At 41.1% G+C, this 25,996-nt stretch overlaps 2 protein-coding genes across 5 annotated transcripts in view; one reads left to right on the top strand and one right to left on the bottom strand.

The window, feature by feature from the left end:
- Window positions 1–18,278, top strand: part of LOC148862524 (uncharacterized) — a 97,160-nt gene extending 78,882 nt beyond the window's left edge. For all 4 annotated transcript variants that reach the window (XM_088974926.1, XM_088974928.1, XM_088974927.1 and 1 more), the window contains 6 exons: window positions 8,496–9,127; window positions 9,243–9,433; window positions 11,244–11,463; window positions 13,454–13,585; window positions 13,860–14,618; window positions 14,819–18,278. In XM_088974926.1, the coding sequence (XP_088831052.1) occupies window positions 8,496–9,127; window positions 9,243–9,433; window positions 11,244–11,463; window positions 13,454–13,585; window positions 13,860–14,618; window positions 14,819–17,929 (5,045 nt within the window). In that variant the 3' untranslated portion in view covers window positions 17,930–18,278. The remainder of the gene's footprint in view (window positions 1–8,495; window positions 9,128–9,242; window positions 9,434–11,243; window positions 11,464–13,453; window positions 13,586–13,859; window positions 14,619–14,818) is intronic.
- A 50-nt stretch (window positions 18,279–18,328) lies between these two features.
- LOC148862525 (receptor protein kinase-like protein ZAR1) lies at window positions 18,329–24,351 on the bottom strand. The gene is made up of 2 exons (XM_088974930.1): window positions 22,511–24,351; window positions 18,329–19,282 (listed from the first exon to the last, which is right to left on the bottom strand). Exons 1-2 carry the CDS (start codon window positions 24,009–24,011, stop codon window positions 18,633–18,635), a joined length of 2,151 nt encoding a protein of 716 aa, XP_088831056.1. The 5' UTR covers window positions 24,012–24,351; the 3' UTR covers window positions 18,329–18,632.
- Between the last annotated feature and the right edge of the window lie 1,645 nt (window positions 24,352–25,996).

The following is a 25,996-nucleotide window of genomic DNA, read 5'->3' on the forward strand; positions in this document are numbered from 1 at the left end:
ATGGGATTGGAAGAGATGTGGACAGCAGCTTGGTTATCACAGTATAGTTTCATGGGTTTGTCAATTGAGAATCCCATCTCTTGAAGCAAGTTTTTCAGCCATACTAGCTCACATGTGGTATGGGCCATAGCCCTGTACTCTGCTTCTGCACTACTTCTTGCCACCACTGTTTGTTTCTTACTCTTCCAAGTTACAAGATTGCCACCGAGGAAGGTACAATACCCTGTAGTTGATCTCCTATATGATATAGAACCAACCCAGTCAGCATCTGTGTACCCTACTATCTCAAGAGTTCCTCCACTTTGGTATAACAAACCACGACCTAGAGCACCTTTTAGGTACCTAACAATTCTCAAAACAGCTTCCCAGTGAGGAACCCGAGGATGTTGCATAAACTGGCTCACCACACTCACAACAAATGATATATCTGGTTGGGTAATGGTCAGGTAGTTCAATTTGCCCACCAACCTTCTGTATCTTCCAGGATCATCAAACTCTTCACCCGCATCAACACTCAGCTTGGCATTGAGTTCCATAGGAGTCTCTACTGGTTTAGCACCTAACAACCCTGCTTCTTCAAGTAGATCAAGAACATATTTTGACCTCGCAACCTCTATTCCCAGGAAATATTTCAGCTTCCCCAAATCTTTCGTATTGAAGTGATCCTATAAGAATTTCTTCAACCTGTTGATTCCATTGCTATCACTCCCAGTTATGACAATATCATCCACGTACACGACTAGCAAGATTTTCCCATCCTTTGAGGTATAGCTGAACACAGAATGATCAACCTGACATTGTTTCATCCCAAAGGTTTTCATCACTTCAGTGAACCTGCCAAACCAAGCACGTGGGGATTGTTTCAGTCCATAAATTGCCTTTTTGAGCCTACACACTTTGCCAGACTCCCCTTGAGCAACAAACCCTGGTGGTTGCTCCATATACACCTCCTCAACTAGATCACCATGCAGGAAGGCATTTCTGATGTCAAGTTGTATAAGAGGCCAATCATACATAGCAGCTAATGAAATCAGCACCTGAACTGAACCAATCTTAGCCACAAGAGAAAATGTCTCCATATAGTCCACACCATACATCTAAGAATAACCCTTGGCCACCAACCTCGCTTTCAATCGCTCCACACTGCCATCAGGAAGAAACTTCACTGTGTAGACCCATTTACACCCAACTGTGTGCTTACCGGAAGGAAGAGCAGTGAGTTCCCATGTGTGATTATGTTGTAGGGCAGAGAGTTCTTCTTCCATGGCTTGCCGCCACCCTGGGGAGGCAAGAACTTCCTGGACAGTCTTGGGAATAGGAAAAGATGAGAGTAATGATATAAATTTGCAATGAGAAGTAGAAAGGTGAGCAGTAGAAACATAGTGTGAAATGGGGTGAGAAGTACAAGTACGTTTACCTTTTCGCAAAGCAATAGGAAGATCAGGATCTGAAGGAGAAAGAGCAGTAGCAGGATCTGTCGGCAGGGGCTGAAGTGGAGAAGGGCCCGATGCACTTCTGCGGGTATACACTTGAGTGATTGGTGGCTTCTCAGTAGTAACAGGCATAGGATGTGCATCTGCAGTAGAAACATGAGCTACTGGAAGGATGTCCACAACAGGTATAGGAAGGGGAACCACAAAGGGGGAGGAAGAGACCCCAACATCTGAGAAGAACGGAACTGACTCAAAGAAGGTGACATCAGAGCACACAAATGATTTATAGGATTTTGGGTTATAACACTTATACCCTTTCTGAGTCCTTGAGTAGCCAAGAAAGATACACTTAGTAGCTCGAGCATCTAGCTTGTCTAACCCAGGCCCCAGGTGTTGAACAAAACAAACACAACCAAAAATTCTTGGGGTAAGAGGAAATGGAGATAAAGTGGGAAACAACACGGAGAAAGGGGATTGACTTCCAAGGATTGACATGGGCATCCGATTGATTAGAAAACAGGATGTGAGAACAGCATCACTCCAAAAATGTTTTGGGACATACATACTAATCATCAAGGATCGAGCAGTTTCAAGAAGATGTCGATTTTTTTGTTCAGCTACACCGTTCTGTTGTGGGGTGTAGGCACAAGAAGTTTGACGAATGATCCCATGATGTTCTAGGTATTGCTGAAATGGTGAGGATTTGTATTCTTTGGCATTATCGGAGCAAAGAATTTTAATATGAACACCAAATTGAGTGCGTATTTTAGCATAAAATTTTTGAAAAACAGGGAACAACTCACTACGATCTTTCATAAGATAAATCCATGTCATCCTTGAAAAGTCATCAACAAAGATTACAAAATACTTATACCCATTGTATGACACCACTTTAATTGGACCCCATACATCGGAATGAACTAAAGAGAAAAGAAGGAACCAGTAACTTCAAGGCCTTGAGAGAATGATGACCAAGTCTGCAGTGCCATTGAAGAGGAGTAAGAGATGACTGAAAAGCTACTGGAGGACCACCACCATCAAGGTAATATAATCCACCTGCTTCATGCCCTCCACCAATCTTCCTCCCCGTCTTGAGATCCTGAAACACACAAGAAGAAGGGTAGAAGGTTACAGAACAATTAAGAGACTTGGTTAATCTGCTGACAGACATAAGGTTAAAAGGAAACTTAGGAACATATAAAACAGATGATAAAGGCAAGGAAGAGAGATTAACATCACCAACACCACAGATAGGAGATGTAGAACCATTAGCAAGTGTAACTGTTTGAGGTGTGGAGGAGTGGGAAAGGGAAGAAAATACATCATGAGTCCCAGACATATGGTTCGAGGCCCCGGAGTCAATGATCCAGTGTGAGTCTTTGGAAGCTAAGCAAGCCATACCTGAATGGGCAAGTGTAGCGGTGTTCTGCTGACATGTTTGAATGAACTGCGCATATACTTCACGTGGTACACTCACCATTTCCTTCTCAGAAGCACAAGTAGATGTGGAGAGGATTGGGTCAGTAATTGTGTCACTACCCTTAGTCCTAGCATGGTTAGCCCAAGTGTTGGGTGCACCACGCAAATCATAGCAGAAATTAACTGTGTGCCCCTCTAAACCACAATGTGTACACTTTCTCTGAGTATTACTCCTTCCTCTTCCCGAACCTCCCCCTGAGTCTCGGCCTCCAGTCCGGCCACTAGCCCTCCTAAACATGTGACCACCACGGTTGCTTGGGAGTCCACTCCTGACACCACCACTTCTATTTCCACGACCACACCCTTTAGTCACTACCAAACCAGATCTGTCAGAGAGAGAAGAATGTTCCCCCGACTCAATAGATGTCCTCTTAAGACGAGCAAAGACTTCTTCAAGTGAGGGAAGAGCAGATCCTCCCAATATTTGTGCTCTAACAGGCTCATACTCAGCCTTCAACCCCACAAGAAACCTTGTCACATCAAGTTGCTCACGTTGCTGTTGTTGGATCTGAACATCTGATGTTAGAGGATGATACACATTAAGCTCATTACGAATGCTCCTCAAACTTGCATAGTACTCTTCTAAGCTTTGACTCCCTTGCTTCAAATTGAAATACTCTTGGTACAACTGATACACACTAGTTGTATTGTCTTGTCCAGAGTATAACTTCTTAGCATGATCCCAGATTTCCTTACCTGTATCTAGGAACATGAAGTTCACACTAATCTTTGGTTCCATGCTGTTCCAGAGCCATGTCATTATCTGTGCATCTACTTGTTCCCAGTCACTGAACCCATGGGAATTAGAGGGAGGTTTCTCCTCTCTTACATGTTTTACCTTCCTCTTGGCCTTCAAGAACACCTCCATAGATTTTGCCCATGGTACATAATTCTCACCATTCAACTTGACGGATGTCATTTGAACACCTAAATAGTCTGGAGAAAGCATGACACCTGTTTTGTTATCATCCTCATTTTCAAATGAAGCCATCTTAATTATTTCACCTTCAAATATACAACACAACCTCACACTCTTTCACAAGACTTATCTCACTTATAACACCACCAATTCCAGCTTCTTTAAATATACATTACACACCACACACTAAGGCTGAAATCACTCAATCTTCACATCAAACACCTGGGCTGCACACTGCAGAACCATTCACCATCAACACACTAAGACTGAAATCACTCAGTCCTCACATCAAACACTTGGGCTGCACACTGCAGAACTGATTACACACAAGGTATAGGAGATCACTTTTAAATATTTTGAAACATAGATACACCAATCACCATGACACAACCACCACCAATCTACTACTGTTGTGAACTTCAGCAGTCGACAACTCTTCTTTCAACATACATACGAAGAGAAATGCAGAGAAACACGACTGAGATCCAAAACAGTCACACTGAGCACCACCACAACCAACTTTTGAAACAAAAGGAAACATTCGCAGTTCCTTACTTGGACAAACAACAGTAGTGTTCATACCTGTCCACATTCAGCCCTCTTCGATGCTGAATAGAGGGTTTAGTATACCACTCCAACGACCACCACAGCAACGACCGGAGGCATCCTCACCTCCAGGTCCACAAAACGACAACTCCTTTTCAGCCCCTTATCGAACCTCCACTCAGGTCAGTCGAAAAGGAAGAAGATGACTGTGAAAGTTGGCGGCGAACCCAGAAAGAGAACAGCAGCAAGAAAGAAATGAGGATACGACCTTACAGCTCTGATACCATGTTAGTAAACCCTAGCAGATTCTAGGTTGAAGTAGAGAAGAAGAAAGAAATGAGAAAGAAGAAGAAGAAGAAAGAAAGGTTCGGCCAGACTAGAAGAGAGTCCAAAATCCCTCTTCCCTAGCTGACCCACTTGTATTTATTCAAAAACATAGAGTTACAGGAAAGACCATTTTGTCCCTCATAGAAGATGGGACACATAACTTAAACACAGATACAATAGACCTTTCACTCTCAAGAAGATAATCTAGAATGACCAAAATACCCTAACTCGAGCATTCTAACAAGTCTCAACCCTATTTCCAATCATCTCAGAATCCTCTTCAGGGGGAGACTAGTGGGATGGAAGAGGATTCTCATTCTCCCTTCTTTTATCTTTCTCTTTCATCACCTTCCACTACTCCTAGTTGTAACATTCCAGGTCGACCTAGTGAGACTCCCGCTGTGCCAGTTACATCTCCAGCTTCAGCTGATTCTCCTGATGATCCCAGCAGGCAAGAGAAAGAGATACTTACATACAGTAGAAGGAAGAAGGGCCCTCAACCTCATAACCAATTGGACTCATATCAATCTGTCTCTGCAATCCAAGGTAATTCTGACTCTCTCAATTCAAATTTGGATCTTCCCATTGCTCTCCGTAAGCCTGTTCATTCTTGCACCACTCGGCATTCCATAGCTGATTATATCTCTTACTCACATTTATCACCTACCTATCATTCCTTTGTGTCTGCTCTTTCCTCTGTATGTGTCCCTTCCAGATATTCAGAGGCGGTATTTGATCCAAAATGGAAAGAAGCCATGAATGAAGAGATGAAAGCCCTAATGAAAGCAAGAACATGGGAATTGGTGGACCTGCCAGAAGGGAAAGGCATTGTTGGGTGCAAGTGGGTATTCACAATAAAGCACAGGGAAGATGGGTCAATTGAAAGATACAAGGCCAGACTTGTGGCAAAGGGATATACACAAAAGGAAGGAATTGACTACAAGGAAACCTTTGCCCCGGTAGCAAAGCTCAACACAATCAGGGTTCTATTGTCATTAGCTGCAAAATTCTCTTGGGAACTTCATCAGCTGGATGTGAAGAATGCTTTCCTTAATGGTGATCTACATGAAGAGGTATTCATGGAACCCCCACCTGGATATAATGTTGGAAAGAAGGTGTGTAAACTAAGGAAAGCTTTGTATGGCTTAAAGCAATTCCCCGGACATGGTTTGAGAGACTTTGTACGGCCATGAAGAAAGTGGGGTACACTCAGAGCAGTGCGGATCATACATTGTTTACAAGGAGACAGGATGAAAAACTTACAGCTCTCATTGTTTATGTGGATGATATGGTGATTACTGGAAATGATGTGAAAGAGATGAAGAGGCTGAAGGAGTTCTTAGCTTCAGAATTTGAGATCAAGGACCTGGGAAATCTGAGATATTTTCTCGAGATTGAGGTTGCTAGATCAAGAGAAGGAATCTACATATGTCAATGAAAATATGTGCTAGATCTCCTAGAAGAAACATGCATGATGGGGTGCAGGCTAGTAGACACACCAATAGAACCAAACCATGGATTACAAGAATCAATGGGTGAGGAATACTGTGGTAAGGAAAGGTACCAAAAATTGGTAGGAAAACTGGTATACCTATCCCTCACTCGGCCAGACATTGCCTATGCAGTGCATGTTGTCAGTCAATTCATGCACTCTCCAAAGACTCCTCATATGAGAGTAGTGGAAAGAATTCTAAGAAACTTGAAAACTTGCCCAGGGAAAGGAATTCTATTCAGGAAGAACAACAGACTTGGAATTGAAGCCTACACTGGTGCTGATCGGGCTGGGTCTGTTGGAGACAGAAAGTCAACTTCAGGTTATTGTACATTCTTGGGAGGAAACCTAGTCACATGGCGCAGTAAGAAGCAGAATGTTGTGGCTAGATCAAGTGCAGAAGTAGAATATTGAGCTATGGCACACGGGGTTGCTGAACTCTTATGGCTCAGAACTCTCCTTAATGAGCTTGGTATCAAGACTGAAGGTCCTCTCAAGTTGTATTGTGATAATAAATCTGCTATCAACATTGCCAATAATCTAGTACAACATGACAGGACAAAACATATTGAAATTGATCGACACTTTGTAAGAGAGATAATTGTTTCAGGGGAACTCTGTGTGCCTTATACTCCATCAGAAATGCATATTGCAGATGTATTAACAAAAGGGCTGGCAATTACAAAGTTCAAGGACATACTTGGCAAGCTAAACATGATTGATATACATGTTTAGCTTGAGGGGGAGTGTTAGAATGATATGTTAGAAGGCTTGAGTGTGTTCGGCTGATAAGAATTCCTATTAGCCCATTCTTATGTTAAACTTATCTTGTAACTGGGCCTAATCTTGTTTATGTCTTAAGTCTTCTGGGTGTTCCATCACTAATCAAGGGTATCCCAGTAAATTCTTGTACTTTGTACTTCACTTATATATAAATAAAGGCATGGTCGACTACAAGTACAGTTCGACATTTTCAGCATCTCTTCTTCTTCACCTCTTTTCTGCTACTTCGACTACAGTGGTTCAGCTTTCAGCTTCCACCTCAATAACTAGTCTTTTCATTTCCCTCAATGTTTGCCTGAACATCCAAGCACCTAGGTTTTTGCTGCTCATCCAAGAGATGACCAGCTTTGTGTCCTCTTCAACCTCCACCTGCTTCAGTCCAAGCTGTTTAGCTAATTTCAGCCCTTGTAATAATGACAGCACCTCAGCTTTCAGTTAATCCCCATGCCTAACCAGTCCTGAGTACATTGCTACCAGCACACCTTATTCATTTCTAAAGATTTTTATTAGAAGACCCCCCCCCCTTTCAAATAATGTTATGCATCTTTATTCTTCCTAGCATAAAAGATTTTTATTAAAAATAAAGAAAAAATTAGATCCCCCCTTCCTCTTCATCCTCCTCCCCATCCTCCTGACCCCCCTCCTCTTAAGGAGGCTTACACCTCCTTGTGTTCAGCAGGCTTACGCCTCTTGCATTCTGAACTACGCCTCACGCCTCTAGGTAGTGGAATGCCTCGTGTCACGCCTCCGCATTTTAAAACATTGCCTGCAACCATAGAGGGAGCAAAAATACCTCCAGACAAAGGTGCAAAAGGATAGGAGATTAGTAAATGAAGGATGGCCTCATCACTTGCTTTGCAAAGAATACATACAAGAGGTGAAAGGTACATATTGGGCCTCATCACAGGTGTTGATCTTAACAAGAGATGCTTCCCAACAAGGAAAATTAGGTGGGACCGGCCTATTCTAAATTTCTTTCACAGGGAAAACTACCCCCCCCCCCGGTTCTGAGAAATGAAGGCATTAAAGAACGAAGCACAAGACAAAAATCCATTAGGGGAAGCAGTCCAAATCCAACTATCTACAGCTTGTTGGTCCAAGAAAACTGGGTTGAGAAAAGCTAGCAATTCAGCCACAAGTTCACACTCTCTATCCCTAAGACCCCTTCTGAAACCAAAGTTCCACTTCAATCCCGAAGAGAATAAAGAACAAAAATTGGAGATAGATTCTTTATGATACTGTAAAAGCATGCTAGGTTAAAGTTTAATATAGCTTCTAACCATCAAATACTTACACAGAAATCGATGTTACACATTGAGTGTAACCCTTTTGTATAACTAAGTGAACCGGGGCTCTGTACATTGATGACATTTGTTTGCTTATACAATGTTTTATTTTAGTTTACTTTTGATTATATTTTCGTTTCAATGAAATTGTTCTATCCACATACTCATTGAAATTTATGCTTCTTCATTTTAAGAATAGCGCATGCAAAAATTGGTTTTTAACTTTTCAGATGCTGTCAGCAAGGAAAAGTCTCAATTATATCTCTTCCGGTCAGTGCTCAAATGCATACCTTATCTGATTGATGAGGTTGGCCGAAGTGACAAAATCACTGAGATAATTCCTCAACATGGCATAAGTATTGATCCTGGTGTCCGTGAAGAAGCAGTTCAAGTGCTGAATCGAATTGTAAGATACCTTCCCCATCGTCGCTTTGCAGTTATAAGAGGGATGGCCAATTTCGTCCTACGGCTTCCAGATGAATTTCCTCTTCTCATTCAAACATCGTTGGGGCGTCTGGTGGAACTTATGCATTTTTGGAGGGCTTGTTTATCTGATGAGAGACTAGAATATGATGCTCAGGATGAAAAATTGGTGGGCCATGGAAGTAAGAAAGCCCACAAATTTTCTTTTCATCAGCCAATGGAAGCAATTCAGTTTTCTGCTTCTGAGATAGATGCAGTTGGCCTTATCTTTCTTAGTTCTGTGGATATACAGATCAGGCATACAGCATTGGAGTTGTTGCGCTGTGTTCGGGCATTAAGAAATGATATAAGAGACCTTTCAATAAATGGGCTATCTAATCATATACTGAGATATGAAACTGAGCCAATATTTATAATTGATGTTCTTGAAGAAAATGGGGTTCGTCCTTACCATATTTTGTCAACTACCTAAATCTGTTCTTTCTCTTCGAGGTCGTGGTAGTTTGTATGAATTTTCTAAGGTTTATCTTGAACTTAGTCCTTTTATTTTACAGGATGACATTGTTCAGAGCTGTTATTGGGATTCTGGTCGCCCTTATGATTTACGAAGGGAGTCTGATGCAGTTCCTCCTGATGTGACAATTCAATCCATTCTTGACACTGATAAGAACAGATGGGCTAGCTGTCTTAGTGAACTTGTCAAATATGCAGGCGAGCTTTGCTCAAGTGCAGTGCAGGAGGCAAAGTAAGTATTCTTTGTTTTTTTAATTTCATCATCATCATCATCATCTAAGCCTTAACCCAATTATATGGGGTTGGCTAGATGGGTGTTGTTTATGAACTTTCCATTCTGTTCTTTTTAATGCCATATCCATTGTTAAATTACGAGTACTTAAATCATTTCTTACTACTTCAGCCCATGTCCTTTTTGGTCTGCCCCTGGCCCTTCTATCCCCTTCAACTTGTAACAGATCACTTCTTTGGGTTCTGTAGGTGGTCTTCTATGCACATGACCAAACCATCTTAGTCTACTTCTGCTCATTTTATTACCTATTGGAACTACTTCTAGGTTCCTTCAAATGACTTAAATATTTCTGATCTGACTATTTCTAGTTTTTTCATTAATACATCTTAGTATATGCATTTCTCCCACACTCATCTTTTGTACATGTTTCTTGGCTGCCAACATTCTGTTCCATACAGCATGGTCTTTTGCTTTTTAATTTAGATAACAGAAAACATTAATAATATAACAAGTGTGAATGTACAAGATGGATTTAGACTAACTAGCAAGATCCTTGAACAACAGTAACATACAAGTGGAGGATGGCTCAAGGGTGGTGGTGGACTGGATAAAAGAACAAAGGCACAAACATTAACAATATAAGCATATTTTAAGGAAATCATATGGTTAACAAGGGAGGTAAAGTCCACTTTTATTTGGGTGCAAAAATCAGCTAATGGTTTGGTGGATATCCTAGCCAAACAAGGACTACATAGGGGGCAGTTATTCCGTGGTTTATTAAGTGTAGAATGAATATAAAAAACAAAAACTGGGGTTAGGTGGCTGAGATTATAAAATGGATTCTGGACATAATTTACATACTCATTCTTTTATTCAGTTCTGTAAAGTTTTAAGTTATCCATCAGCAAAAATGTACAGGATGTATATTCATCAAAAAAAAAAGCAGTTATGTTGGGTCAGCATCCTTTAAAATTTATACCACTTATTTAATATTCAGCCTGTTTTTTGGCCTTTTTTTTATAGAAACTGGCACTCTATGCATTCTTTTTTTTTATTTTATCCTTATACTTGTAGATTTGCTGAAAAGTGATGACGGTATTGTTCTACAAGATAAGAAAGTGCTTATTCATTTTTCTGCAACCTGTCTGCATCAAGCACTATCCTCTGACTTGGTGATGCATGCCCAACATTTCTATTAAGAAGGATCATGATTTATAATATATTTCTTATCCATCAGATTACCCAAGTAAATTGATTTTTTATTCCAATGTACTTAACTGCATTTTTTGATAGTAAATCTAAAAGAAATTTAGACTGCAAAACTTTCTTCTAATAACCCTTTCCTTAGTATATTGATGATGCAAATACCTTGAAGGTGGGGAAATTTCTGTGGTTCATAGAAATGAATGTTTGACAATTTTAAATATCTTTCAAGAATTTGGTGGTAAATTGGTAATTCTTTTGGAAAAAATGATGGTCGGTTTTTGGTAGTTCTGGTAATATGGGCCATTGCTTGGTAAAATGGTAAAATCTCAAGCTGACAAACATGAAACCAAGGTTCAAGTCTGAGAGCATCCACTTAATGCTGAAAATGTGGGATGTTATGTCTCTATCCAGTTCAGCCCTCCCAAGACCCTGAATATCTGGGACCAGCATTGAGTAATAGCCTTTTTAGTTTCATAATGCCAGTGATATTCCAGTTTGTGTTTTAAATGCATCATGCTATTCTCATTTTAATTCAAATGCAAAGTTGGTCGTTTTTTCATTAGAATCACTAGGTCTGTCTTTAACTTGATCTTGAATTTTTCAGGTTGGAGATTCTGCAGCGCCTGGCTCATATAACACCTATAGAATTAGGCGGGAGGGCTCATCAGTCACAGGATACTGACAATAAATTAGATCAGTGGCTCATGTATTCAATGTTTGCATGCTCTTGTCCACCTGATAGTAGAGAAATTGGTGGTGCAGTTACCAAAGAGCTCTGCCACCTTATTTTTCCTTCTCTCAAATCTGGATCTGAAGGTCATATAGTAAGTTCATATGATCTATTGCATTTTAGAATTACTATTTCAGCATTTATATTTGATGGGTTGGTAATGTCCCTGCATTTTTTAAAATTTTAAAAAAGTTGCTATTATGTGGACTACTTGAGAGGAGAGGAATGCTCTGATCTTCTCTAACGAGGAGAGTGACCTTGAATCCTTACTTGATTTGGTAACCGTTAGAGTTGCACATTGGGTGAATATAAAGGAAGAAATCAAGGGTCTTAACAACAGATGACATTATTAGACACTGGACTAATGTGGCCCTCCCCTCTGCCAACTTTTTATCATGCAAGGCGTGAGGTGTGCTTCAATGTTTCATCCTCTGAGGGTGGAGGTGGAAGGAGGTTACAGGTTGTTACAGGATGCATGAGGTGGTTTCAAACCTTGCATGGAATTAGGTCATTAGATCAGAGAAGCTATATTTTTGGTCTGCAACTTGAATATCTCATTCAAGTGGGGTCATTCTAGATGCACCAATAGAGGCTTTAAAGATTTTTGCTCAGTTTTTGGGGTGTTGGGAAGAGAGTAGGGATTCTAGATGCATGTCTGGTAGGAGACAGGATCTGCTCCTCACAAATGGGCGCTTCACATGCACATCCACCTCACATGCACATCCACCGTGCATTGTGAAGTAGAGGGCCTAAGCCGGGCAGGGCATCCAGGCTTGCCGCATAAGTTAATAAAATTATTTAAAAAAAAACTTAAAATATAAATCTATTTTATATTTCATATTTACAAAAATTTATATATAAAATTTATTATACATATATTAACATATTAATATATGGGTTCGACTATGATACCGGAAAGACATGATATTGAAAAAATGTGACCAATCAATCAGTATCATAAATGTTTTAACCAATCATGTGGTATTTATCAAAATTCAACGGGTGGGTTTTGATTGGTCAAGACTCTTCCAGTACCATGTCCTTCCAGGATCATATATTTTCCCTTAATATGAATATATACATTGTTGTCATCATCATCATTCAAGCCTTACCCCAATTATCATTTTACATGTAATAAATGTTTTAACCAATCATGTGGTATTTATCAAAAACATGAGTCCTGTTTCACCATTCTATCATGTTTAAAGCCATATCCATTATCACATTGGTGCTTAAAGACTTCTAACCTAGTCCTTTTGGTCTACCACTAACCCTTCTAGCCCCTTCAACTTGCAACAAATCACTTCTTATGGTGTTGTTGATGGCTTCTATGCATGTGACCAAACCCCCTGAGTCTATTTTCTCTCATTCTATCACCTATTGGGGCTACTCCTATGTTCCTTCGAATGACTTCGTTTCTGATCTTATCCTTTCTAGTTTTCCCACTCATCAATCTCAGCATAAACATTTCTTCCACACTCATTTTTTGGACATGTTTTTTACTGCCCATACAGCATACTGGCCTTAAACTGTTTTTATAGAATTTTCCTTTTGATGTAAGCAGTATTTATCTATTACATCAAACTCCAGATGTACCCTTCCATTTTGCCCATCTTTCTCCAATTCTATGGGTGACATTCTCCTCAATCTCTCCCTTGTTATGAATTATCAAACCAAGGTACCGAAAAAGGCCACATTGAGTTATCTCTTGGTCTCCAATCCTAAGCATACACCAATTCGCACCAATGTTTTAAAAACTGACCGGTGCTGAACCATTTTTGCCTCTGGGTCATGGCTCAACAGTTCAACCATATGTATGTATGTATTATATCATTTAAATAATGTATAATTACATTTTACATGTAATATATGTATTATTTTATGTCTAATTTACAGCTTTTATTTCAGCTTTTAATTGGGATTTGAGGCCAAAAGGGGCTTTTATTTAATGTCTTACAATAGGATTCTTTCAATGCCAAAGTTGCTTGAAAAATCTGGGAAAATGTCTACTTCAAACTGAAAAGAATAGTGGCTGTTTGATGATTCCTTTTTTGTTTTTCTGTTTACTCATTTCTTCTTTTCAGCATGCAGCTACCATGGCTCTGGGTCATTCACATTTAGAAGTCTGCGAAATCATGTTCAGCGAGCTTGCATCTTTTGTTGAAGAGGTCTCACTGGAAACAGAAGGAAAACCAAAATGGAAGGCAGGATTAATGGTAGAGCCCTAAGATATCCTGTACTTTCATCAAAAAGATCTTTAATCTCAAGAAAAGAAAGCTTGTTAGTTGTTACTACTTATTAAAAAAACAGAAAGCTTATTACAATATTTTACAATTACATATGGTTTAATATCTTTATTTCTTTAAAACTTAAAATATATTTCAATTCACATAGGCAAGTGCGTGTTTCTAATCTGGTAGATGTGCATGGAAAGATTAGATTCTTTGGAGTCACTTGCACACATAAAATTGACTCCTGTTATGAATGCAGATTCAAAAAGCCCGCCGTGAGGAACTTCGTGTTCACATTGCAAATATATACCGTACTGTCGCTGAGAACATATGGCCTGGGATGCTGAGTCGGAAACCAATTCTTCGTCTCCATTATTTGAATTTCATTAAAGAAACAACCAGGCAGATTATAACTGCACCCCCTGAGAGCTTTCAAGAAATGCAACCTTTCCGTTTTGCATTAGCTTCTGTTCTAAGATTGCTAGCCCCTGAGTTTGTAGAGTCAAGATCAGAGAAATTTGATGTCAAAACTCGTAAGCGATTGTTTGATCTTCTTCTCTCTTGGTGTGATGAAATGGGTAGTACATGGGGTCAAGAAACTGTCAGTGATTACCGCCGTGAAATCGAACGTTACAAGGCAACTCAGCACAGCCGTTTAAAGGATGCAGTAGACAAAGTCTCATTTGATAAAGAAGTAAGTGAGCAAGTTGAGGCAATTCAGTGGGCCTCTATGAATGCCATGGCTTCACTACTCTACGGGCCATGCTTTGATGACAATGCAAGAAAGATGAGTGGTCGGGTGATTTCATGGATTAACAGTTTGTTCATTGAGCCAGCACCTAAGGCACCTTCTGATCCAAAAACCCCATCTTATTCGAAATTTATGGGGGATGGAGGTCGTTCTGCTGCTGGACGTGATCGACAAAGGACTAGTCACCTCCGTGTTTTCCTGGCAAAATTGGCATTGAAGAATATTTTGCAGACAAATTTGGACCTATTTCCTGCCTGCATTGACCAGGTGGTTCCATTAACCTTTTTTTTTATTTTTACAATGACACCCTTTAGTGGAGATAGTTTCCTTGATTAAACTATCCTCTGAAGGTGTAAACCCATCATCACTTTATCTTGTTACATCTTATTCCTGTTGTTACCTTAATTAAAATAATACACTAACACCATCTTTACGAAGGAAATAATTGGCATTTTATTTCTTGACAGTGCTACTATTCAGACACTGCCATAGCTAATGGCTATTTCAGTGTTCTTGCTGAAGTCTACATGCGCCAAGAGATCCCAAAATGTGAAACGCAGAGACTTCTAAGCTTGATTCTCTACAAGGTGGTGGATCCATTGAGACAAATCCGTGATGATGCTCTTCAGATGCTTGAGACACTCTCTGTCCGTGAGTGGGCTGAGGAGGGCACTGATCGATATAGAGCTGCAGTTGTTGGTGACCTCCCCGACTCCTATCAGCAGTTCCAGTACAAGCTCTCATGCAAACTTGCCAAGGATCACCCAGATCTGAGCCAGCTCCTCTGTGAGGAGATCATGCAGCGACAACTCGATGCCGTAGACATAATTGCACAGCATCAGGTCTTAACATGCATGGCACCCTGGATTGAGAACCTAAATTTCTGGAAACTTAAGGACTCAGGTTGGAGTGAAAGATTATTAAAAAGCCTTTACTATGTGACATGGCGGCACGGAGATCAGTTTCCTGATGAAATTGAAAAGTTATGGAGCACACTTGCTTGCAAGCCCAAGAATATCAGTCCCATTCTTGATTTCTTGATCACCAAGGGAATGGAAGATTGTGATTCAAGTGCATCTGCTGAAATAAGTGGAGCTTTTGCAGCATATTTTTCAGTTGCCAAACGCGCGAGTTTGTACCTCGCAAGGATATGCCCACAGCGCACAATTGATCACTTGGTTTACCAGTTGTCTCAGCGGATGCTGGAGGATAGCGTAGAGCCGGTTAGACTAAGTGCAAGTAGAGGAGATGGTTCTGGGAATTTCGTGTTGGAGTTCTCCCAGGGGCCTACACTGATGCAACAAATTGCATCAATTTTGGACACCCAACCACACATGTCACCATTGCTCGTACGGGGTTCTCTTGATATCCCAGTTAAGAATCCAGGTGGGAGTGTTAGCTGGCGGACTGCAGCTGTGACAGGATGGAGCATTTCAGGGCCACCAAGTCCAAATCCAATGTCTTCCGAGATGAACATTGGTCCTGTTGCTAGTAGCCGCTCAGCACAGCTCCTTCCAGCAGCATTTGTAAACATGTCAGGGCCGTTGATGGGGGGCCGAAACTCAACGGGTACCTTGCGGAGTCGCCATGTTTCCCGAGACAGCTCTTCTACAGACCATCTACTTGACACACCACATTCTGGGGAAGATGGGTTGCTTTCTGCCAGTGGGTTGCATGGGATCAATGTTGGAGACATCCAGTCAGCTTTGCAGGGCCACCAGCAGCACTCGCTTACTCATGCTGATATAGCATTGATTCTACTTGCAGAGATTGCTTACGAGAATGATGAGGATTTCCGTGAGCACCTTCCTTTGCTCTTTCATGTCATGTTTGTCTCAATGGACAGCTCTGAAGATATTGTTCTTGAGCACTCCCAGCGCTTGCTTGTTAACCTGCTATATTCACTCGCCGGTCGGCACTTGGAGCTATATGGGGTCGAGGAAAGTGATGGAGAGAATAGACAGCAGGTAGTAAGCCTGATCAAGTACGTCCAATCAAAGCGTGGGAGCTTGATGTGGGAGAATGAAGATCCCACACTTACGCGGACTGAGCTCCCTAGTGCAGCACTCCTATCAGCTCTAGTGCAGAGCATGGTTGATGCCATCTTCTTCCAAGGTGATCTCCGAGAGACTTGGGGTGCAGAGGCTCTTAAATGGGCAATGGAGTGCACATCCAGGCACCTAGCATGCCGCTCACACCAAATTTACCGTGCATTACGACCCAGAGTGACAAGCGACGCATGTGTCTCTCTCCTTCGGTGTCTCCATAGGTGCCTTGGGAACCCTGTGCCACCAGTCCTGGGCTTCGCCATGGAGATTCTGTTGACATTACAAGTGATGGTGGAAAACATGGAACCAGAAAAGGTGATACTCTTTCCGCAGCTCTTCTGGGGTTGTGTGGCAATGATGCACACAGATTTTGTGCATGTGTACTGCCAGGTGCTTGAGCTTTTTGGTCGTGTGATTGATCGACTCTCGTTTCGGGACAGAACAACCGAGAATGTGCTCCTCTCAAGCATGCCCCGTGATGAGCTTGATACCGGCAACTGTGACAAAGTGGAGCTTCAACGTCTAGAATCAAGGGTTGGCTATGAATCTCCACCGGTGTATGGAAAAGTGCCTAATTTCGAAGGTGTACAACCTCTCGTTCTTAAAGGTCTCGTGTCAACAGTCAGCCATGGATTCTCTATCGAGGTTCTCTCGAGGATCACAGTGCACTCGTGTGACTCCATATTCGGGGATGCTGAGACACGACTCCTGATGCAGATAACTGGTTTGCTTCCTTGGCTCTGCTTACAACTCAGTAAGGATTCACAACTCGGTAAGGATTCAGCCAATGGACCCGCCTCGCCGCTGCAACAGCAGTACCAGAAGGCTTGCTCTGTTGCCTCCAATATTGCAAATTGGTGCCGGGCAAAATCGTTGAATGAATTGGCAACTGTATTTCTGGCTTACTCCCGTGGTGAAATCACTTCCATCGCTAACCTCCTTGCTTCTGTGTCGCCACCGGTGTGTGCTGAGTGGTTCCCAAAGCACTCAGCACTAGCATTTGGACACTTGTTGAAGCTCCTGGAGAAGGGTCCAGTTGAGTATCAGCGTGTGATACTGCTAATGCTCAAGGCTTTGCTCCAGCACACAACCATGGATGATGCCCAGAGCCCTCAAGTGTATGCCGCTGTGTCACAGCTGGTGGAGAGTTCATTGTGTACCGAGGCACTGAGCGTACTGGAAGCCCTTCTACAGAGCTGTAGCTCATCTACCGCCGCCGCCTCCTACCAACATGAACTAGGATCTTTTGAGAATGGATTTGGTGGAATCGAGGAGAGGATGATGAGTGGCCCCCAAAGCCCATTTAAAGGTCGGTGCTGCCCATTACTATTTCCTATGGGATCATTGTTTGGTGGTGGCTCAATATCCGTAACGCACGGCAGTGCAACGGAATCTGGTCCATCTGCCAAGGGGGCAGCTTTGCAAAATACACGCGTGATTCTTGGACGAGTGCTCGACAATTGCCCTCTTGGGAGGAGGAGGGACTACAGAAGGCTCGTTCCTTTTGTAACCAGTATCGGTATTAGGTGATCTTCCAATTTATTTCTCTCTCTAGTTTTTTAATCCTATTAATTTTCTCTCTCTCTCATTTGTTTGCAGCAGTGGGGGACTGTAAATAGATATTGCAAGAAGAATGGTGTTTGTAGTATATGAAATCATCTCTTTTTCCTTCCCTTAATAAAATAAAAGCGTTGCAGCAATCTCCCCGCCTAGTCGAAAGATGTAAAGTAAAGATAATTTATTTCGTTTTTAGGGTTTTTAGAGAGGAAAAATTGGTCAATAGAACTTTGGTTTTCATTGACCAATATATCCTTTTTTTTTATATTTATGTGAAATTCTTTCGATTAAGTAATGCCCATCTTGATGAATAATTTTCTTACATTGAACAAAGTTGTGTCAACATTTGGAACAAAATCATTCCTTTTAATATTTATTTTTTGTGATTAAAATGATCATTATCTTATTGACCTGAAAAATAAAATAATATGGATAAATACAATTATTGAGATAAATACATTTATCTTACCTGAGTAGATAACTTACAAAAAAACAAACAGGGCCTAAAAATTGAAGAACAAGTGCTCATTTGGAGAGAGATGAAGCACATGTTTGATGAAATATCTCGAGAGCCCAAATCAGCTATCATTCATTTAAAATGGAGAAACACTTTTAGCAAGATGAATGAACGTTGATGTATGTAATGACTCCAAAACCTTGTGATTGACAAAGTTTTTCATGTCCTAATCCTATCGAGATTTTCCGACACGGTCTTCATTCTGGATCTCACCTCTGGATCGGCCTCCGTGCATGCAAGGGCCACATGGAACACGGCGAGCACCTCTTTCTTTGCGAGTACTTCCTTCAGCAGCATTGGGTCCGCCATCTGTGCCAGCGGACTCTCCTCTTCAAATCCCTTCCTCACCCATCTCACCAGATCCGGAACATCGGGTCCTGTTAATGTGGTAGAGGATGATAATTCTGGAGACTTTCCGGTCAACATTTCGAGTAACACAACCCCAAACGAGTAAACATCCCACTTCTGGCCCGGGCGACTACCGGGGACCCGAGCTTCAGGGGCCCTATAAGAATTGTTAGATCGTTCGGTTTGGGAGGGCTTGATATAAGGGAGGGCCCCACCCATAAGGCCACCACCACCGGATGAGCTGGGGTCGTTGCCGGTGATGCTGGTCAAGCGGTTGAGTCCAAAATCGGAGATGTATGGATGGAAATCCGCGTCAAGTAGGATATTTGAAGGCTTAATGTCTCCGTGTACAAATTTACGCGGGCTGCACTCGTGGAGGTAGGCCAGGCCCCGAGCCGTTCCCTTGGCAATCTTCAACCGATTCGACCACGACAAACTCCCTGTTGGTTGGCCAGATCTCCCTGGAACATAGTTTAAAACAATAATAACACAAAAGGAAAAAAGAATCATCACGATAGATCCATTAAACTGGAGATTTGGTATTTTGGTTTGAAAGAAAAAGTTAGGGAGAGGAATGGAAAAGGTACGGAAACTTACCTATCCTTTATTTTCTTACATTTTCATTCAAACCAAACACCAGAGAATTCTTACATTTTCATTGATGACATTTTACTCTGAATCAGAAAATGATCGTTGTTTTTTTAAAATGGTGATAGGTAGAAGAGTGTAAAGGTTTACGTCAATAAAATCGGTATAATTTTTACATCGACTATCCATATAAAACTTCAGAGTTGAATAAAAAAATGATCATTGTTTTTTTTTTTTTGCAGCAAAAAAAGACATCTTACATCTATTATCGACGTAAAATTACACTCCATTTAAAGTTTAAATGTACACAAAATTAAACCAAAATATGATTTTATATCGATAATTATACTCTCTTTCTAAATACACACAACCAAATCGATGTTAAATTTACATTGATTCTTAATTTACATCACATTCAATTCAAATACAGCCTAATGAATTGCTCCCTCTAAAGTGCAGCTGTACATTGGAAATATCTTCCAAGTTCCAATGGTACCATGCAAGTAGGGGTTGGGTAGGAGATCCGAACTCTCAATTAGTGGGTGGCTGTAGACTGTAGTGTAAGTCACGTTATGCAGCGTGAACCTAGAACGGTGATTTGAAGTCCTTAACCCCATTACCAAGAGTTTTGATCCCATCTACAAATGCGAATGGCTTGTTTTTGCCTAATATGCAAAGAACAAGAAACCTTTTTTTCTGCTTTTCTTTTTAAAAAATTCCCCTTCTGAAAAGAGGAAAAAGGGAAAAGGAAAAGAAACTTTAGCAAAGCCACTTTACTCCATGCAACAAAGCAAGCAACATCGAATATACAAATTCTGACATGCACTTTGTTTTGGAATAGAATATAAAGAGCAGCAAACAGATCGAATCAGATTAGAATTTACGTCAGATTTGAATTGAGTTCTGATTGCAATTGAATATTGAATAGTATAAATAAACTATATTTAAAATATTATAATATTATATAATAGTAATAAAATGAACTAAAAGCAACTGATATTTGGCTTAAACGACTTTGATGATTCTTTTTTTATGAATAAAATTAGAATATCATCATATAAAACTTGAACCTATAAAAATTTAATAAAAGCATAACATTCAAATCAGCTTTAGTAATAAATATAATATACATTTTAAGCAAGTATAAATAAATCGAATTGGGTTCACCTTGGGAAGAATTCAGATTGGATACCATTTGCAAGATATATAAATTTAGAATCTAGGATTTACGGTTTAAAATTTATGATCTCATATAAAAACCAAGAGGTGGTCGGATGAGCCTTGTTTCATACACTTATGTATTAATATTCATGGGGAGATATTCCCAGTACATGGTAGGATGTTCTGCGAGGTCAGTTTGAAGTGCACTACGTGTGGAGCAAATCACAATTCAATTGCAACATCAATGTATTATTTGACAGTTTGGGCTGTCAAGAGGCTCTTTCTGCATGACACATCAATCCACCCGGCAGTTAATCCACACTGCTTAGGGAGAGAGAATCCATATCACTTATATATATTGGAATAGAGGTGCAAAATGGGCCATGTTGTGTTGGCCCTTGGGTCGTCTCGAGCCGTGTCACCTTTTCCTATGATAACTTGGGGGGTCGGCCTAACATAACCTATGGCCCAAACTTATTTAGGCCCATGCCATGCAACGAGTCGGTCAGTGGATTGAATCAAAACTATTTATTTAAAAAAATGAAATAAAATAACTTAAAATTTTTATTTTTATATAAATTTTGATGTATACAATTACTTATATATACAATAATTAAACAAATAGATTTAATAAAATTAAAAACAATTGTTTATTTTATTAATATATTATATACTATATATTATTATATTATATTATATTATACAAAATATATAAACAATATATATGGGTCATATTGGGCCAGGCTGCGGGCTGCGCTATACTGGCATACGGGTCACAGGCGGCATGGCCCGTTTGATCATGTTCTACCGGCTCGACCCACGGAACTAAAACCCTATGCCTAATACAGCACACACGATCGTACCAAGCCTAATACGGCTCACGAACCGTGGCCAGGCCAACCGCAGGCAACACGATCCTATTTAGACCTCTATGTTGGAAGGGTGGTGGAACCGTGAAGTTGGAACGTATTTTACTACAGGAGAGAGCCATGTTCACAGAAAGACACTCCATGGATACTCATAATCCTACACGGTCTTCACTTCGCCCAAATTATGGTACGAGAACCACTATATTAAGAGGGGATATTGGAAATCAATCATGACATCATGACATCATGACATGGCATGTCATATCATTCTGATAAACCCACGTGTACGGAGATGATGTCATCAATCATGATTTTAGAAGATTTACTCAGCGCGAATGTTCCCTCATCATTCCCTTGCCCCACCCGGCTCACCCAGTCTGATGACTCTGATCCGGTGTCCCTATTAACAAATATAAGGGAGAATAATGACAGTTCCCATATATATCCCTCCACACGTTTAACTTGATTGCACACTTACCAGTCAGGAGAACGATAGGGGCCCTATATAGAATGAAAAAATTGAGGAGTGCCGAGTGCAGAACCGAAAACTCAAGAAACGATAAAAAGAAAAATATGAGACAACATTAAAAGATCGTAGGGCCACAACGACCCCATCTATTCAATCTATTCAACCCGGGGGAGATCCTAAATGTGGGCCACAACAAACAGCAATGCCCAAGCCCATCTTATATAGTGTCCAGCTCCTGCGAGGGAGTATATAGACCGTAATTAATCTGTAAATATCTCATTTCTTCCCGTCATCAAAAGGATCAATCACCATTAAGGAGATCGATCAACCGTCTCAATACTAACCGCGTTCTATATCTAATATCCAATGGCTATATTCTCTCTTGCATAGCGCTTCGTATGATAGGATCTAGGACGTATGTTAATATTACCATATGAGGATCTGCTGCACTTGCATTTAATCGTTGACACATGTCTCATTACACGTGTGATGAAACACTTGTCACAAATTAAATGCAATTGTACATAAGTGCAGCAGATCCAGACTCGAGAGAGTCTAAACTCAAAAAACTAAAAATGGAAAAAAGTTGGGGAAGAACTCACCACGAAGAGCCGAAGCCAAGTTGCCATTAGAGATGAAATCAGAGATGAGAAGCTTTTCATCAGAAGCCCAATAATAAGCCCTTAATCTCACAATATTGGGGTGCTTAACCCGTCCGATTGCCTGTATTTCCGCTGCAAATTCTTTGTACTTCTGCCCTCCACCTTCACCTAATCTCCTCACCGCCACCGGAATTCCATTGCCCAACACCACCTTGTACACGATCCCCAATCCGCTTTTACCCAAAACATAAGCCGACGATCTCAGAAGCTCATCCAGTTCGAACGTGAACCCTTTATCGATAGCAACTAGACCACCTTCTCCTCCTTCATTACCTCTTGCCTTCTCATCAGACTCCAGTTCCGAATCGTAGTTGCTCAGGAATGCATTCCAACAAGAGCATGAAAACAATTTTTTGCCTTCACCTCCACCGCCCAACTTTCCTTTACTGGTGCAGCTGCAACTTTTTGAATCTTTTCTTTTCCAATATACATAGACGATGAGCAAACCGACTACTGCGACTCCGGCGGCATATGACACCACAATTAAGATTATTAAACTTGCTTTCAATCCTTTTTTTGGATTAGTATCAAATACCGCTGTCGGATTCTGGTTCACTGAGGTGTTCTTTTGGGGATTCCCGCTGCAAGGTTTCCGGAGAGGAAATCCACACAAGGAGGGATTGTCGAGGAATGCGGTCGGGCCCTGATTTGCAAAAGTTCCAGTCTGAGGGATTTCTCCGGTGAGGTTGTTATGCCTCAGATCGAAGCTTACCGTCACCGGCAATCTTCCAAGTGATGCCGGGATCACACCGGAGAAATGATTGAATGACAGGTTTAGAGTTCTGGAGAGCGATTTCAAATCGCCAAGATCCGCCGGGATAGTTCCATTGAATTCGTTCGATGACAGATCGAGCTTAACCAAGTTCTCCAGCTTGGGCCAAATTCCATCCGGGATCTCTCCAGAAAACTTATTGCTGGCCAGAACAAGCCGCTGCAACTGACGGCATTTGCCCAGGTCTCTAGGAATGGATCCTGAAAGCGAATTTTGAGAAAGATCGAGGTTCTGAAGCCGAGGAAGAATGCAAGTCGAAGGGGGAAGCGGACCAGAGAGGTTATTACCGTAAAGAAAGATGCTGCGGAGGGACGTAGCGTTGAAGAGCTGAAGGGGTATAGAACCGTAAAACCTGTTGCCGTGGAGGTTGAGACGTCGAAGAAAGACGAGAGTACCGAGCTCAGACGGAATGTATCCTTGGAGATTCAGTCCGGAGAGGGAGATTCCGACGACACGAGGATCGGAGAATCCAGTAACGTTGATACAGGAAATTCCAGACCAGTTGCATGGGTCATTGTCCTGTTCGTTCCAGTTGGAAAAGGCGGAGGCATGCGACGTTTGATCAACGGCAGACTTTAAAGCGAGAAGGGAGAGACCGTCGGGAGATAGAGAAAAGGTAAGATTTGCGTGGAGCTGCAGAATGAGAAAGAAGAGTGGAAAGAGCTTCATTTTGGTGTTCGATTCTGCAGAGATAATATTGAAAAGTCAAGAGTCTCAGCGTTTCAAGTTTCCCAGAGAGACAGAGAGAGAGAGAAAGAACCAAACGTCTACGACGACGACGGCGCAGCTCTGGCCTGTGTGTGTGTGTGTGCTGTGCCGGTGGCATTTAACACATAAAAAAAAAAAAGAAAACAGAGAGATTTGATTGCTGGGTCCCACTTCCCGCCAAAAAGACTTCAATGGAAAGGGAGTAGAGGAAAAGCAAAGCTAAGCCAACTAGCCACTTCCAAGTGGCCAGTGGGGTTGAATTGATTATAAATTACTAAAAATGCCACTCAAATAGTGAAATTATCGGTATTTCTGTACGATCTAACAGGAAACAAAAATTGGTTTGTTGATTGAGGTTCCAACCAGAACCGGTCGGACCAGTAAAGGGTCTGGGGCTCAATAACTTGAAAGCTGTAGAACATGAGGATTCGAGAGATGTTCTCGATGTGCGGCTGAAGCATCTTGTGGGTAAGTACTCCATACATGGTCGGAGTTGAGGCCTGATTCTTCAGACATGGTCAGGACAACTCGATGCTCGCACCGTTTCAGTAACCCCTTATAACTTTGCATTGGAAATATCTCCCCTGAAATAAATCACATAATCAGATATTTCCAACGTAAGACTGTAAAGCTTGTTGGAACGGGCTTTGCCCTGACCCAAGCCAGACTCGACGGACCCACTATTGGTTCTGTCTTCTGTGTAGCCAGACACAAGACATAATTCAAATCAGTTGTGAATTTGACGGTGGCTCGTTTATTCGTTGATAAGTCTATCCATCCATATTAGATGCCTGATTACTTTTACACGTACAATAAAACTTTATGTATTATTGTGACTGTTGGACAGTTGGAGTCGTATCCCCACATGAAGCGATGAATTTTTATAGTCTGATACAAACAATCGTAGAAGTAGGGATCCATCCGATGCAGAATTCTGAATTCCAGCCCCCTCTCACCCCTATAAATCACATTCTGCTCTTAAATTTGACATTAATTTACGGTCAGGATGCATTCCTCCTATGCCACGGGGTAATAAAATTCTGATCTGAGCTGATTGCTCACTCTCCCGACAAATAATTTGTATATATATATATTCACTTTGAAATCTTTGATGATAGGTCGGAGAGAGGGAGGAGTCCCTACGATTCATAATACCTAAAAAAGGACTTTTATGGTGTAAAAATGATGTTTATTATGATGAAATTACCTATGTACCCCACACTTGAGTCCCTCTGTAATGTGTTATATGTAATAAAAAAAAAACGATGAATCTTTTTTGGGGGTAAATATAGAGAAGTATGTGTACTTTGCAACAGAGAACTGCCCTATTTTTCAGATTCCAATACCCTGTTCTCAGTTTTTTAATCTTTTATGAAATCATTTTGCCCTTTACTACATTCTATCTCTTGCAACTCTCCATCTCTTAATAAAGGAGAGAGTAAAATGGCCCATAAATTTTCAAGACCGATGAAATGAGCAGGGTGTTGGAATCTGAAAGTACAGCATAGATCCCTGTCGTAAATGAAAGTTCAAATACCTTAGAATAAGTGAATAACTACTCCAAAAGCATATGATAGTTCTCTTTTTTTTTGTGAAAAAATTGAGATATATCGGATACCCTCCCCCCCTGTTTTGAGATATAGGGAATGTTTGGAAGCGTGGCCTTTTTTCTGAAAAAACGGTGCTAAATCGGATCTACATAGGTGATTCAACAAACATCCACATACACTGATTGTTTGGTTCAAGCGTTTCTTTTGAAAAAACTCTGAAAAATTGGCATGCCTCGTAAATCAGGACCCAGCCGTTGCATGAAACGTCAAATTTGACATCCCATGCTTCGGTGAACCACTGCCCCCAACGGTTGATTGATATGGTGAATACGAGGCAGAAAAACAATGATGGTGAACCATTGCCCCCAACCACTGCCTATGTGGTAGAAACACTCC

The sequence above is a fragment of the Nelumbo lutea genome, chromosome 3 (genome assembly GCF_056320005.1).
Source record: "Nelumbo lutea isolate HS-2025 chromosome 3, American lotus-T2T, whole genome shotgun sequence".
Lineage (NCBI taxonomy): Eukaryota > Viridiplantae > Streptophyta > Magnoliopsida > Proteales > Nelumbonaceae > Nelumbo > Nelumbo lutea.

What these genes read in the sequence shown, in the direction of transcription:
- LOC148862525 (XM_088974930.1), bottom strand. Translation starts at nt 24,011, where the DNA reads ATGAAGCTCTTTCCACTCTTCTTTCTCATTCTGCAGCTCCACGCAAAT. An exon ending in CTTGGCTTCGGCTCTTCGTG is followed by an intron (nt 19,283 to 22,510) that starts GTGAGTTCTTCC and finishes ACTATGTTCCAG; the next exon opens with GGAGATCTGGCCAACCAACA.